The sequence below is a fragment of the Manis javanica genome, chromosome 9 (assembly GCF_040802235.1).
Source record: "Manis javanica isolate MJ-LG chromosome 9, MJ_LKY, whole genome shotgun sequence".
In the NCBI taxonomy this organism is placed as follows: Eukaryota; Metazoa; Chordata; class Mammalia; order Pholidota; family Manidae; genus Manis; species Manis javanica.
This window is the reverse complement of record NC_133164.1, coordinates 34,357,116-34,374,474: the sequence shown is the minus strand read 5'-3', so window position 1 is coordinate 34,374,474 and position 17,359 is coordinate 34,357,116. Positions and strand designations below refer to the sequence as shown.

General features: G+C 34.2%; 1 protein-coding gene across 1 annotated transcript in view; it reads right to left on the bottom strand.

Annotated features, from left to right (window-relative positions):
- KLHL1 (kelch like family member 1) overlaps positions 1-17,359 on the bottom strand; it is a 359,135-nt gene that overhangs the window by 196,217 nt on the left and 145,559 nt on the right. The window contains exon 4 of the mRNA XM_037023548.2: positions 8,365-8,561. Within this exon, the coding sequence (XP_036879443.1) occupies positions 8,365-8,561 (197 nt within the window). The remainder of the gene's footprint in view (positions 1-8,364; positions 8,562-17,359) is intronic.

Below are 17,359 nucleotides of genomic sequence, written 5' to 3'. Positions count from 1 at the left end.
TTCATGTGCTTGCTGGCCATCTGAATTTGTTCTTTGGAGAATTGTCTGTTCATATCTTCCACCCATTTTTTAATAGGGTTCTTTACTTTTTGGGTGTTGAGGTGTACAAGTTCTTTATATATTTTGGACGTTAACCCAATGTCATATATGTTATTTAAAATATGTTCTGCCATACTGTAGGATGCCTTTTGGTTCTGCTGACAGTGCCCTTTGCTGTACAGAAGCCTTTGAGCATGATATAGTCCCATTTGTTCACTTTGATTTTGTTTCCCTTGCATGAGGAGATGCATTCAGTAAGAAGTTGTTCGTGTTTATATTCAATAGATTTTTGCCTTCGTTTTCTTCTAAGGGTTTTATTGTTTCATGACTTACATTCAGGTCTTTGATCCATTTTGAGTTTACTTTTATGTATGGAGTTAGACAATAATCTAGTTTCATTCTCCTGAATATAGCTGTCCAGTTTTGCCAATACCAGTTGTTGAAGAGACTGTCATTTTCCCTATTGTATATTCATGGCTCCTTTATTATATATTAATTGACCACATATGCTTGCATTAATATTTGGGCTCTCTATTGTGTTCCACTGGTTTATGGATCTGCTATTGTGCCAGTACCAAATTGTCTTGATTGCTGTGGCTTTGCAGTAGAAGTTCAAGTCAGGGAGCATAATTACCCCCGCTTTATTCTTTCTTCTTATGATTGCTTTGACTATTTGGGGTCTTTGGTAGTTCCATATGAAATTTAGAACTATTTGCTCTAGTTCATTGAAGAATGCTGTAGGTATTTTGATAGGGATTGCATTAAATCTGTAGATTGCTTTAGGCAGGATGGCCATTTTGACAATATGAATTCTTCCAATCCATATGCACAGGATGTGTTTCCATTCATTGATATCTTCTTTAATTTCTCTCATGAATGCCTTGTAGTTTTCAGAGTATAGGTGTTTCACTACCTTGGTTAGGTTTATTCCTAGGTATTTTATTCTTTTTGATGCAGTTGTGAATGGAATGTTTTCCTGATTTCTCTTTCTGCTAGTTCATCCTTAGTGTATAGGAATGCAACAGATTTCTGTGTATTAATTTTGTATCCTGCAACTTTGCTGAATTCAAAGCTAATAGTTTTAGAGTGGATTCTTTAGGGTATTTTATGTAGAATATCATGTCACCTGTAAACAGGGACAGTTTGACTTCCTCCTTGCCAATCTGGATGCCATTTATTTCTTTGTGTTGTCTGATTGCTGTAGCCAGGACCTCCAGAACTATTTTGAATAAAAGTGGGAGAGTGGGTATCCTTGTTTTGTTTCCAATCTTAATGGAAAACCTTTCAGCTTCTTGCTTTTAAGTATAATGTTGGCTCTGGGGTTGTCATATGGCCTTTATTATGTTGGGGTACTTGTCCTCTATACCCATATTTTGGAAAGTTTTTATCATGAATGGATATTGAATTCTGTCAAATGCTTTTTCTGCATCTATGGAGATGATCATGTGGTTTTTGTCTTTCTTTTTGTTGATGTGGTGAATGGTATTGATGGATTTTCTAATATTGCACCATCCTTGCTTCCCTGGGATGAATCCCACTTGATCATAATGGATGATCTTTTTGATGTATTTTTGAATTTTGTCTGCTAATATTTTGTTGAGTATTTTTTGCATCTATTTTCATCAGGGATATTGCTGTGTAATTTTGTTTTCTTGTGGTGTCTTTGCCTGGTTTCAGTATTAGAGTGATGTTTGCCTTATAGAATGAGTTTGGGAGTATTCCCTTCTCTGCTACTTTTTGGAAAACTTTAAGGAGGATGGGTATTAGGTCTTCACTAAATGTTTGATGAAATTCAGCAGTGAAACCATCTGGTTCAGTGATTTTGTTATTAGGTAGTTTTTAGATTACCAATTCAATTTCCTTGCTGGTAATTGATCTATTCAGATTTTCTGTTTCCTCTTGGGTCAGCCTTGGGAGGTTGTATTTTTCTAGAAAGTTGTTTAATTCTTCTAGGTTATCCAATTTGTTACCATATAATTTTTCATAGTATTCTCTCATAATTCTTTGTATTTTTGTGGTATCTGTAGTGATTTTTCCTTTCTCATTTCTGATTCTGTTTATGTGTGTAGACTCTCTTTTTTTCTTGATAAGTCTGGCTAGGGCTTATCTATTTTGTTTATTTTCTTGAAGAACCAGCTGCTCCTTTCATTGATTCTTTTGTTTTATTCTTCTCGGTTTTATTTATTTCTGCTCTAATCTTTACTATGGCCCTCCTTCTACTGATTTTGGGCCTTATTTGTTTTTCCTTTTCTAGTTTCATTAATTATGACTTCAGACTGTGCATTTGGGATTGTTATTTCCTGACATATTGCAATATACTTCCCTCTTAGCATGCATGGCCTTTGCTGTGTCCCACAGATATTTTGGTGTTGAATCATTGTTGTCACTTGTCTCCATATATTGCTTAACCTTTGTTTTTATTTGGTCATTGATCCATTGATTATTTAAGGACATCTAATTAAGCTTCCATGTGTTTGTGAGCTTTTTCATTTTGCTTGTGTAATTTATTTCTAGTTTCATACCTTTGTGATCTGAGAAGCTGATTGGTACAAATTCAATCTTTTTGAATATACTGAGGCTCTTTTTGTGGCCTAGTATATGATGTATTCTTGAAAGTGTTGTATGTGCCCTTGAGAAGAATGTGTATCCTGTTGCTTTTGGATGGAATGTTCTGTAGAAGTCCATTAGGTCTATCTGGTCTAATACATTGTTCAGTGCCTCTGTCTCTCTACTTATTTTCTATTTGGTTGATCTGTCCTTTGGAGTGAGTGGTGTGTTGGAGTCTCCTTAAATGAATGTATTGCATTCTATTTCCCTTTTTAATTCTGTTAGTATTTGTTTCACATATGTAGGTGATCCTGTGTTGGGTGCATGGATATTTATAATAATTATATCCTCTTGTTGGACTGACCCTTTATCATTATGTAATGTCCTTTGTCTCTTGTGAGTTTCTTTGTTTTGAAGTCTATTTTGTCTGATACAAGTACTGCAAGTCCTGCTTTTTTCTCCCTATTAGTTACATGAAATATCTTTTTCCACCCCTTTACTTTTAGTCTGTGTATGTCTTTGGGTTTGAAGTGTGTCTCTTCTAGGCAGCATATAGACGGGTCTTTTTTTTTTCATTTAGTGACTCTATCTCTTTTGATTGGTGCATTCAGACCATTTATATTTATGGTGATTATTGATAGGCATGTACTTATTGTCATTGCAGGCTTTAGATTCGTGGTTAACAAAGGTTCAAGGATAATTCCCTTACTACCTAACAGTCTAATTTAACTCAAGTAGTATGCTATTACAAACACAACCTAAAGGTACTATTTTTTTTTTCTTCCTCCTCCATTCTTTATGTGTTAGGTTTGTATTCTGTACTTTGTCTGTCCCTTGATTGATTTAGAGGTAGTTGATTCGATATTGCACCTGCTTAGTAATTAATTGTTCTACTTTGTTGTGGTTTTATTTCACCTGGTGACAGCTATTTAGCCTTACGAATACTTCCATCTATAGCAGTCCCTCCAAAATGCACTGTAGAGGTGGTTTGTGGGTGGTAAGTTCTCTCAGCTTTTGCTTATCTAGAAATTGTTTAATCCCTCCTTCTAATTTAAATGATAACCTTGCTGGGTAGAGTATTCTTGGTTTGAAGCCTTTCTCTTTCATTGTATTAAATATATTATGCCACTCTCTTCTGGCCTGTTAGGTTTCTGTTGATAAATCTGATGACAGCCCAATGGGTTTTCCTTTGTATGTGATCTTTTTTCTCTCTCTAGCTGCTTTTTAAAGTCTGTCTTTATCCTCTATCTTTGCCATTTTAATTATTATATGTCTTTATATTGTCTTCCTTAGGTCCCTTATGTTGGGAGATCTGTATACCTCCATGGCCTAAGAGACTATCTCCTTCCCCAGTTTGGGGATATTTTCAGCAATTACCTCCTCATTGACACTTTTTATCCCCTTTTCTCTCTTCTTCTTCTTCTGTTACCCCTATTATGTGAATATCATTCCATTTGGATTGGTCACATGGTTCTCTCAATATTCTTTCATTCTTAGAAATCTTTTTTTTCTCTCTGTGACTCAGCTTCTTTCTATTCCTTTTCTCTAATCTCTATTCCATTTACTGTCTCTTCTACTACATCCAATTTGCTTTTAAATCCCTCCATTGTATATTTCATTTCAGATATGGAATTTCTTAATGATTGAATCTCCATCTTAAAGTCGTTCCTGAGCTCTTGAATATTTTTCTGTACCTCCATGAGTATGTTTATGATTTTTATTTTAAACTCTCTTTCAAGAAGTTTGATGAGTTCAGTTTCAGTTGGCCCTTTTTCTGGGGTTTGTGAAATTTTGGTCTGAACCAGGTTCCTTTGACATTTCCTAATTCTGTGTGGTGTCCTCTAGTGCCCAGAAGCTCTAGTCTCTAGAGCGGCTCAGCCCCTGGAGTGAGGTGGGGATCACAGAGGAGTAGCACTGGTGCCTGGGGGAGGAAAGAGCTGTTCCATGATTCCTGGCTGCATTGTCTGTCTCCAGTGTTAGAGCCAGTGGGCTGAGCACACAGCCATAATACTCTGTGCTTTGTTTCTCTAGCTATTGTAGGTGGGGCCTCCCTCTGGCTGGCCTGATGCCAGTGCAGTGACTGCTGGTTTGCGAGCTGGTGCTGACAGGCCAGGAGGAAGGTGCTGCAGGCTGCATGTCACAGTGTGGGGCCTCAGAGTTGAGTAGCCAGCCAGGGGGATGGAGCGCCTGAAACTCTTCAAAGTTCCCAACTGGGCAAAGAGCACCCAGAGAACCTTGTCCACCTATCCCTTCTCTTGTGCAGCAAGGTTCGTACAAACCCCACCCCTTCAGCAGCCCTTTCATGGCTAGGAAGCCTCTCAGACTGCCCCCCCTTTCCTTTGCCCCAGAGCGGGCAGATGTGGATACTGGTCCTTCACAAATGGCCGGAATCTCAGTCTCTCAAGCACTCCGCCTGTCCCAGCTCCCCAACCCCGCCAACCTCCAGAGCACCACACAATATAGGTTTGTGTTCCAAAGCAGATCTCCAGGTCTGGGTGTTCAGCAGTTCTAGGCTTCACCCCTTCCCTGCTCTGTTTCTCTTTCTCCCTCTGATGAGTTGAGGTTGGGGGAGGGCTTGGGGGATCAAGGCTTTGGTACGTTACCCTATTTTGTGAGGTCTTCTCTGTTCTCCAGGTGTAGGCAGCCTTCTATCCTGTTTATGTTCTAGGCTTAGTTGTATTAACTATATTTTTGTACTACATGTGGTTTTGGGAGGAGTTCACTGTCTCACCTCTCATGCCACCATCTTAAATCTCTCAATTATTATTATTATCAATTAATATTCTATATTAATATAATAAATAATAAATATTTATTATATTTATTATTCTTGCTATTCTCATCTGTTTTTGTTTGTCACTCTCTAATGCTTTTAAAATGTGATGTCCAGAATTAAGCACAAATCTCATAAACTCTGACTAATAAAGTACAGGGGACTATGTCCTTCAATTATTTTGTTGCTATGTGTAAGTTTATGCAGCCAAAGTTTAAATTAATGTTTTAGAGTTAGTTTCACACTTCTGCCTAGTTTTGAGCTTGCAATCAAAATTTTCCAGAATTTTGCACATGAACCATTACCAAGCTGTGTGACCTTCTCTGAAAAAATTTTGGACGCATACACACAAATCAATAGCTGAAGCCAAATAAATGAGTGAAATTTCCAAAGGAAAGACAGTAAATTATATAAATAGCAAAGGCATGTAAACAGCAAGTTAAAATCTAGAGGCTGGAGATCAAGTTCATATAAAAAAATTTAGCAAGGAAATTGAAAACTACAGAAAAAAAATGTTTCTTATGCAATAATGAAATAACATATTTAGAACCAAAAAAGAATTTGGTCCTAGAGATAGAAGGAAAACTAGATGATTTGCCACTAAAGAAGTTAAGAAGAAAAAAATGATAGCATAATAGATTAGCTCTCAAAGCACTGATTGAATAGATTTGATGAAGTCATAGGTATGATTAAACAAGTATCAAACAAATATATGGTGAGAACTTATAATAGCAGATATAAACACTCATTTTTAAGTGTTAAAATTGAGAGAAAATAGTCATTTAGAAAGACAAATGGTCAGTAAATGTTCTTCACTAAAATCGTAACCCATGAGCATTTGGAGAATACTGGAGCTTCATGTTTCCAAAAGAATTTTTTGAAATCATTTAAATTTCAACAGATATGACACAGCCTATAATCTATTCACAGTCTCAAAATAAATTAAGATAGAATTGTTTAGAATATTGAGTGTCTTAGTTGGAGTCTTCTACATTTCTGTTTTAAATTTATATTACCAGAGTCTACATTTAAAAGTGTCTAAAGAAAAAATGTTGCTACTATGTGATAAAATTGCAAAACAGTCCAGGCAGATGCAAGAAAAACATTTTTATCACTAAATTAATGATTTCAAACTAGACCAGAAGGGACCATTATCCCTTTGAATATGAAGGCATATTGTTCTTTGGCTGAGCTAAGCCAGGAGCTCCTAATTGTAATGAAATGTGCATAATTAAATGAGAGCACTTGGACTTTGCTGTTTTGGATGATGATCTATTTGTTTATATTGATTTTATATGGTTTACACATTTGCAGTAGTAGTACTATGTCCTGTCATGGAACATTTCAAAAGAATTTAACAAAATTACAAAGCATGTATTCCTTTTATTGATATATGTTCACTTAATATACTAATCAACTTAAAGAATTAAAGAAGAAAAATTAAAATAATACTGAAATTCTAAGAATAACAATTAAAAGACTTTTAAATGGCTATCATTAGTGATTTGCAAAGGTGTTAAATCCTAAAATAAGAGCTTTTCAACAATTAGCAACTATAAAGCTTAATGAGATTTATGTCATATAAATTCTTCCTTTGATTTGGAAAAGCAAACTTCTATGAAATTGGTTATTGCAATAACAATCAAGTCATTAATAATGTTTATAATAATAACAAAAACAAAAATGCTAGCATTTTATAGAGGGTTTACTATATTCTAGATACTGTACAAAGTATTTTTAAAAAGATTATTCCTGAGGTATGAAATATGATGCTATGAAATCCTTATAAGTGATTATTATATTCTAGAATGGATAGAACATTGAGAAAAACTCATACCCTTAAATTCACACATTTAAAATACACAATTCAAATGATTGTCAGTATTTCTATAAAGCTGTTAAAATACATACACATGTATACATATTTATATATAGAAAAATCAAAGAAAAAATATAAAATAGGCTTAAATTATTCTTGGAGTATTTACTGAGAGATATTTACTCAATCAAACCCAGTATGGAAATGGTAAAGAAAGTCAAATTTACAAAAAAAGTGGATCATTTGGTTTATATGTCTAAATATTTTCCCTTGGTATAGAAGTTCCCAGGAGTTCTGAAATCCAATATTCACTAAATCAATAAATACTTTAAGATATACACTGTATGATTTTTGCTCCACGAATCAAACAGGCAAAGCCACACTAAACATAATATGCTATGAAGAAAAGTGTATTAATCAGCTCAGGCTGCCATAACAAAGTACCATAGACCAAGTAGCTTATACAGGAATTTATTTCTCATAGTTCTGGTGGCTGGAAAGTCCAAGATCAACATGTAGCATTCTTGGGGTCCCTAGTGAGGGCTCTCTTCCTGTCTTGCAAATGGCTGCCTTTCCATTGTGCCTTCACAAGGTGGAAGGGAGAGTAAGCAAACTCTCTGGTGTCCCATTTTATAAGGGCACTAATTCCCATCATGAGGGCCCCACACTCATGACCTTATCTAAATCTAATTACCTCCCAGAGCACCATCTCCAAATACCATCACATTGGGGGTAGGACTTCAATATTGAATTTTGGCTGCTAAAACTAAGTCATTGTGAAAAGGTTGTAAGAAAACTTCTGGAGAAAAGTTTCTGTGGCACAGACTGCTGGCCCTTTACTAAAAAGAAAAGGAAAAAAAAGGGCAGCTGTGGAAGTGGTTGTAAAAAGATATGCCAGGAGCAATTAAGAAAAATTCATTTAAACAATTTTTAAAATCTCAAATCATCTGAATCTATTTTCCCTATAAAATGTAAACAAAGCCATAAAGCAACAAGTTCCATTAAGTGAAGTCTTTTTTACTTTGAGATTATAAAATGCTATAAGGTACATTGTCTCCTATAATTAAAATGTGTCAAACATAAAACTCATTTTAACCTAAAAAAGGTGGTCAATGCAATTACAGTAATTATTTTAGCCTCTGAAAATTAGTTGTGTCTCTATTATTAAAATATTAACTTTTCTTACCATTGTGTAGCTGTGAGCCACCTTCATTAATTCAATGCATCCTTGAGCATCTGCAAATGCTCGGATTCCTAAACAGTTAGACGGATGCAATAGCTTCATGAGGAAATGGCAGCACACTTCTACCACTTGGGGAAGCTGAAGAAGGCACGCTGCAGCAAGAAGGTTTTCAATGGTGTCTTCCTTTAATTCCAAGCAACCTAAACATTAAGAGAAGAGAATGATGCAACTCTGTGTAAAATATGAGATAACATGTACCACTGTATTGCTCAAAACATTAGGCTAGTCTAAAAATTATCTAAACTTATATTAAAAATCAAGGTAAAAATAGCTCACTAAAGGCCAGCAATTGTTTTAAGCATCTTGCATTTCATGTACTGTCAGAATCATCTAGTACATACAAATGCAATTTCAACTAAAACATCCATATCCACTACAGCAGGAATTATGCTTGCTCTTTTGGTTGTTATGTAAGAAAAAAAGAGAGATGCATTTCACCATACATGTCTACAAGTTTAGGAGAGCAGAGATTCACTAAATTTCTGACAATATATACAACTGTACCTAAATATGAAATACCTATGTATTTCATATGTATGGGTAATGAATATATGTGTATAGTTTTATATGTGCATGTGTTATAGATGGCTAATATGTATTTAAGCCACTGAACCCATGATTATAATTTTCTATGTTTTTACTTTCCTTTTGACCAGTTATCTTCATCTTGAAAAGTGAGCTCTTCGCTGTTTCCTCTTTTTTCTAACTATTGGAAAACTTTATTAAAGAATGGGGCTGTTTCTGGGATATTTATAGAACTCATCTGTGAAACCCTCTGGGCTAATTTAACCATTTTATTTAGCAATTCAGTACATCTTTATAGGTTTAATCCATTCAGGTTTGCTATCAGCATTGAGTGAATTTTCTTAAGTCAGCGTTTTCAGAAACAGTTTCTCCATCTTTGTTTTTGCGTCACAGATGCTACTCATCACTAGAAATATCTTCATGCATTTTTCCTGAACACAGAGCCAAGTCATATGTTAATGTCATGACATGTATCAGCACATTAGAGCAGAGGGATATATGTTACTACCACTCCAAGACATTTATGATCTGAGTGTGCCTTATCCGTGCTCTTTCTTTTCTATCAGCTAATTAAAGATTACGTAAAACCCCAGTGGGTGGAGGATAACCGAGGAGTAGGGAGCCTGAGTTCCTGAATCGACATCCAGAACTATTAGCCTCAAATATTAATACTCAATATTTAAACTAATAATACTGAAATAAACACAAGTATTCAAGTATATAATATTGATATTTTTAAAATTTATTAGTTTTATTGTACACCTATAATAACATGAAAGTTTTCAGACCTACCTTCAACTGTCATTTTTATTATGCTTAATAAACCAGTCTTTTTATGGATTGTCTAATAATTTCAGAGAATCAACTGTTTTTGATTCTTGTTAATGTACAATAGATAGTAATGATAGTTACATGGACTTTTTGGAGAATATTTTATTAATTTTGTTTAGAAATATGAAGATATATCCCATTATTTGTCCTGGAAGATTATTGCCCATTTTTATTGAAATGGTTCTTCCTCTCTATATTTGCTTTTCAGTTTTCTCTTAAAGACTATTCCTAAGGGATATGTATTGCATTATACCATTTTCTCCTCCATATCTATATTCAGTAATTATCTCCATAATATATCTAATATTATTTTACAGTTGATATTTTAAACTTTAAGGACTTTTATTTTACTTTTACTTCTAAGATTTCTATGAGAATTATTAGTACAGAAAAAGGTTGTAATATTTACATAATCTATCTTTAAGTTCATGGATACCTCTTGGTGTATCTAATATACTGCTTAATACTGACTTGTTAAAATTTAAATAACTTTCAATTCTGTAAGATTCCATAAGAATTATTTATTTTACAAATTTTTAAAATTAATTTACAAACATCAATTTTTACTGGAAGTTTTTTAATAATGCTTTTTTTCTTTGATTATGGGTTTATTTTTGCCATTTTGCCTTTATGTAACTCATCACATTTAGTTTTCAGTATTATTAACCAAAACTAAGTATCTATGCCCTCATTGTAACAGGAAAAGTTTGTGAATTTTGCATGACTATCTGAGAAAATAATGTTGTTTTATTCACCCTTTCTGATGCTTCTAAATTTTTTTAAGGTGTCATTGATACACACTCTTATGAAGGTTTCACATGAAAAACAATGTAGTTACTACATCACCCATATCAAGTCCCTTTCTCAAACCCCATTGCAGTTGCTGTACATCAGTATAGTAAGATGCCACAGAGTCACTACTTTGTCTTCTCTGTGCTACACTGTCTTCTCCATGATCCCCCCACACACCATGTATACTAATCATCATACCCCTCAATCCCCTTCTCCCTCCCTCCCCACCTGCCCTCCCCCACCCCTCTCCTTTGGTAACCACTCATCCCTTCTTGGAGTCTGTTAGTTTGCAATTGTTTTGTTTCATCAGTTTTACTTCATTGTTATACTCCACAAATGAGGGAAATCATTTGGTATTTGTCTTTCTGTCTGATTTATCTCACTGAACATAATACCATCTAGCTCCATCCATGTTATTGCAAATGGTAGTATTTGTTTCTTTCTTATGACTGAATAGTATTCCATTGTGTATATGTATCACCTCTTCTTTATACATTCATCTTCTGATGGACACTTAGGTTGCTTCCATGTCTTGGATTTTGTAAATAGTGCTGCAATAAACATAGGAGTGCATATGTCTTTTTGAATTTAAGAACTTGTTTTCTTTGGGTAAATTCCTAGGAGTGGAATTCCTGGGTCAAATGGTATTTCTATTTTCAGTTTTTTGAGGAACCTCCATATTTCTTTCCCCATAACCATCAGCAGAACAAAAAGGTATCCTACAGTATGGGAGAATATATTTGTAAATGACATATCCGACAAGGGGTTAACATCCAAAATATATAAAGAACTCACATGTCTCAACACCCAAAAAGCAAATAACCCAATTAAAAAGGGGCAGAGGATATGAACAGTTTTCCAAAGAAGAAATTCAGATGGCCAACAGGCACATGAAAAGATGCTCCACATCACTAATTATCAGGAAAATGCAAATTTAAACCACAGTGAGGTACCACCTCACACCAGTTAAGATGGCTAACACTGAAAAGACTAAGAACAACAAATGCTGGCGAGGATGTGGAGAAAGGAGAACCCTCCTACCCTGCTGGTGGGAACACAAACTGAGCCTTCTGAATTTAACTGAGATTAGAATTATACAAGCTAGTTTTATTTATATACTTATTTTACTTTTTGCCTCAGTAAGACCTACACCACAGGTTCAAATATTCAATGATAGTGATTGGTTCCTATATAGAAGGTATAACTTAATTCATCTGTGCACCTAGAAGGCAGGCTTTGCTAAATTTGAAACTCAAGTGTAAAATTATAGGGGGAAAAACTGATTAACCGTCATCATTAACATTCTGTCATCTAACAGATTTAAAAGTATATTTTTGCTATTTCAAAATACATTTTCCAAATTTATGATGCTACTACAATCTTTTTAGATTTTTCCTTTTTTAGTCATAAACATTTCTATGGCATGTCAGAAAAGTTGTCTACTTGCAAAAATTCATCTTTCAAAACAATGATTATGAAGAAAAATCTGTATAAGCAGAATGCTTTTATTTTTTCCACACCAGTCTTTATTCTGGATTTTTTTTTAATCTTGAGTAATTTGCAAGAATGGTTTAGTAAATACGCATATACCCTTTACTTAGCTTTACCAAAAGGTAACATTTTGACATATTTATCTGTACTGCATAATTACTCTCTGTAGTTTTTAACTGCTTGATAGTACTTGCAACTATCATATTTCACCACTAAATACCTCAGCATGTATGTCTAAGAGTGAGACCATTCTACTACATAGCTGCAATATGGTTTTTATACTCAAAATATTGATACAATAGTATTTGCTTTAATGCAAATTTCTCCAAATATCCAAATAATATGCTTCATAAATTTTATTCTTTAATTCAGGATCTAATCAAGATTCACACATCACATTTACTTGGTATATCCCTTCAGTATTCTTTAATCTAGAACAGCTTCCCTGCCATTTTGTCACTCATGATACTTGTGTTAGTGAAAAGTCCAGACTGGTTGTTCTATAGAATTCCTCAATTTGGGTTAGTCATGTTTCTTCCCATGATTAGATTTCGCTGAAACCTTTTTGGCAGGGATACCATAGAGGGGATTTATCCTTTTCAGTGCTTTGTATAGGGAGGTTCATGATGCCAATGTGTCTCACGTTGATGGTACTAAGTTTGGTACCTTTTTTAAGGCAGCGTTTGCCAGATTTCTTCACTTTAAAGGATCATTTTCCTTTATAATTAATAAGAAATCTGTTGGGTGAGTGATAACTTTGCTTTCAAACATGACATTTTATCCATATTTCAACATGTTTTATAGATAGCATTATGTTTCATTTATTAGTTTCACTGAAAGAATGAGACAGCAAAGGAATCTAAAGCACGCTTCCAAGTGTAGCAAGGGGTTTGATGAAAAACAAAAGCAGGTAAAGCAGAAACAATAAATTGAAAGGTACAATGAGTGAGAGCAAAATTTATAAACTTTTTATTATATATCAACTTCCAACTAAATTAGCTACCTAAGAATTAATTTTGATATAATGAATGTTAGAAATAATTGTTTAAACTTCCAAAGTTTTAATAAATGCACAAAGACCCTATTCAGACATTACAACTAGTAGAACATGAAGGATCATAGATCAGTTCAGCAGAGTAGACATTTGCCAGTAACAGTAAAATTCCTTGACAGGCTTATATTTCATATTATCAATAATGTTATCCTTCAATAATAGTGTCAAAGAAAATCTTCATCTGAATTTGAAGGATCTATACCAATTCAAATGATTTTAAGACTAATTATATCAGTGCAATTACTGATACTTATTTTAAGGTTTATGGAATTTTTGTATAAGGACCAAAAAAGTATTCTATAAGTTTTGGAAACCCACACTTTATATAGATTTCAGATAATTTATGAAATGTGTACCTATACTTATAAAATTAAGAAAACATAGAGGAGATAACATGAATACATAAAAATCTAGTATTTACAGTATACATTATACATACAGTATGCAGAATACATTAAAATCTAGTATATTATAGTATAAACATTAAATACACATATAAAATGTTATATATAATATATATGTCATATACACAATTATAATAAACTGTAATATATATAATCAACAAAATATACAATCAATTTTAACTATTGTTGTGAGTAAAGACCTGCAGAGGAATTTTACCTAAAAATTCTCAGTAAGATGTCAAGAACATGGGTGTATACTTCTTGGCAAAGATTTTATGAAAATCAGATAAAAGAGATAAATGCAGATAGTATGGCTTTTATAGAATCCATCTTATTGTGATTTCAGAGCATTGGGAAAGTATCTTTCTTTAATTTTAATTAATTGTTCTCAATAGCACTTGTGTAAAAAGAATTAAAACAGCCGGCTTGACCTGCAATCCTTGAAAAGGACTGCTTGTAAGATTTGCCCTTGACCAGTGTCTAAGAACTTAAGATTTCAAGAGGGTTCCCACAGTTAACAAATACAAGTGGTTCATTGGGCCTAAACATGTGTAGTAACAATATGATTTATGCTGAATATCTGCTTTCCTTTTGGGAATGTTGAATTTTGGTGAATGCTAAGCAGAATCTGCCTGTGTGATTAAGCTTCAGCAAAAACCAGGGCAGTGAGCCTCTAATGAATTTCCCTGGTTGGCAACAGTTCCCACACTTTCTCACATCTCATTGCAGAGGAAATTACGTGTCTTCTGTATAATTTCATTTGGAATGGGGACCTTGGAAGCTTGCAGGTAGTTTCCTTGGACTTCACCCTGTGTGCCATTTCTTTTCCCTGATTGTGCTTTGTATTCTTTTGCCATAAAAAAAGCACACCATTTTTACGACTATATGCTGGATACTGTGAGTCATCCTAGTGAATCATTGTACCTGGAAGATCAGTCTTGGAGATATCCTAACACAGCATTCTAATTAGAATAGTTGGGTGGTAGGTGAAGTTTGAGATATACCATAGCCATGGACTAGAAGATAAAACATTGTTAAGATTTCAGTTCACTCCAGATTAGTCTACAGGTTTATTATAATCATATTCAAATCCCAACAGACTTTATGTAGAAATTGTAAAATTAATTCTAAATTCATATGTAAATGAAATGGACTAGGATAACCAAAACAATTGTGGAAAAGAACAAAGTAGGAATACTATTAATACCAGATATTAAGTCTTTTTACAAAACTACTTAATTAAAACTGATTGGTATTTGTCTAAACATGAACAAATAAACCAAGAATATAAGGAAAAAATATAGAAAAGAATAGACTCCAGAAATAGAACCACGTGTGTAAAAATAACTAGTTTTTGCAAATATGCAAAGACAATTCAGTTGAGAAAGGATAGTCTTTGAACAAGTGATACAGTGCAGTCGATTTCCATGTATAAAAACTTGTACTTTTAATCCATAATCCACACTATATAAAATTTACTCAAAATTGGCACAGTTCTGTGTACAAAATTTGAAACTACATATCTTCTATAAGAATTTTTTTGTTACTTTAAGCTAACTAAAGATTAACAAAAAGATGAGAACTATAGACTGGGGAAAAGTGTTTGCAAAAATCATATATCTGATAAAGTACTTGTGTTAGGCATGTTAGGTAGAAAGATAGACATAAGAGGCTGGAAAAGGGGGAGATAAGGCTCAAAGAAGAAGCTGCTCAGGTAAGGTTCAAAGAAAAAGCCATTCAAACTCTGCCCAGGTAGGGAATCCCATGTGGAGACAACAAAGGCTTTTCAGGGAGATAACTGCCTCTCCAACTAGATCCCAACAGGGGCACAAACAAACAGAACTAAGAACTGCCCAAATCACACCTCAGCTTGGGGAAAGGACATGCGCACTGAGAGGGATGGCTGTATACAAAGACCTGTAAATCAAGTAAACCCTAACTTGTCAGTCAAAGAGGTGCCTCCTAAATAAAAGGTCGTATATAAACCTCCTGCCTAATAGATTGAGGCCTTTGTCTACTTTGACTCTGGCCACTCCTCCCTTGGAGTGTATTCAAATAAAATTTTCCCTCTGCTTCACTATTGTGTCTCTGCCTTTCAATTCTCTGTTGCAGTGGGGACAGGGAGGAGAAGAATGAACTCAACCTGTAACACTTGTATCCATGATACAAAAAAACTCTCAAACTCAGTAATAACAAAATTGAAATGGGCAAATGATCTAAGGAGACATTCCACAAAGACACATGAATGGAAAAATGCTCAACATGATTAGTGTTTAGGAGAATGCAGGTTAAAAGCACAATGAAATACCATTAACACATGTATTAGAACTGCTGGTACAAATGTAAAATGTTATATCCATTTTGGAAAACAGTTTTACAATATCATTTCCCAAATGACTCAGCCATTTACTCCTCAGTATTTACCCAAGAGAAATAAAAGAATATGCTGATATAAAGCCTTGTATATTAATGTTTATAGTAGATTTATTTTGCAATGGACAAACACTAGAAACAACCCAAATGTCCATTAATAAATGAATGGATGAACAAATTGTATTAGACCTATTCAATGGAATACTAGTCAATGATACAAAGGAAAGAACTATTGATATATGGATGTGGTTAATTATGCTACCAGTCACCAGGGACCCCCTCCCAGAGTTCCTTCCAGGGCAAGTGGCGGGGTTTGGGAGCAGAGTGCCATGGCCAGAGAGACAGAGCTTGACAGCCACGCAAGACAGGTGGTCCCAGGTGGCACTGGTGGAGAGAGCGAAGCAGTCAGGATTCCAAGCAAGGAGAGACTGAGCTGTGAGAATAACCCTTTCATTTCCAACCCCTTGCCCTTTTTTTCCTTCAGTCTCAGACTCATAGCCACTTGCCCCAGGTGGGGAGACCCTTCCTCCCAGAGCTACATGTGGGTTATGTGTGAATTTTTTTACACCATATAAAACACATTGCTATAGTTACAGCAACCTCACATATTCTACCATCACATAAAATACCTGACCAACATATTGTTAAAATAATCTAAGTGTAAATCTAACATATAAAATGGTATGTATGTATGTGTGCATGCTAGTATCTTTACAATGTAATAAGGTAGAGGATAGGTAAGATAGTTGTTAGGAAAAACAAATAATTATTCAGCTCAAATTTGTATACTGGGTCTAGCATTTATTTAGGTAAAATTTTAGCAAGGCATCTCTCCATCCTTTTCCTATTAAAAATAAAGGAAAAAAACAAGTTATCTGTAGACTAATTTTGAAAGTTACTTATTGGTAACTTTGGATGTAAATTTGGAGGATATGATCATTTGTTTCAAAGAGTTAAACTGTTCTATTGTTTTCAACTTAGAATATATCCAATGAAAGGATCCATTTGTAAAAGCCAGAGGACACAAGTGGAATTTTAGTGAATGCTGAGCTTGAGTGCACACAAATTGAGCCACCTCATGCATGATATATTTTTTATATCTATGACCTGGCTATTTCTCTGACAGAATTAGATGGTATAAAGGCAAAAATATGTCAAGTTTTCTCCTTAAAAGTGAGCCTAAAAAAAAAACAAAACAAAAAAAAACAACACTTAACTACAGTTAATGAAAAGAAGTAATTCTATACATTCATTCAAAGTTAACTTTCAAGGTCCAATCTTCACAAATGGCTTTAGATTTACCAAGAGGGACAATTTGCATGTTTTTACTTTAGGTACCATAGAAAATTGTCTTAAAAATATCTGATACTATTCTCTACATGTGAAAGTATTTATTTTAAAATATCTGCTACCTAAAAATATCTCATAAAACTTTGGATACATAAGGAGTCTATGACTCTAGTAACAG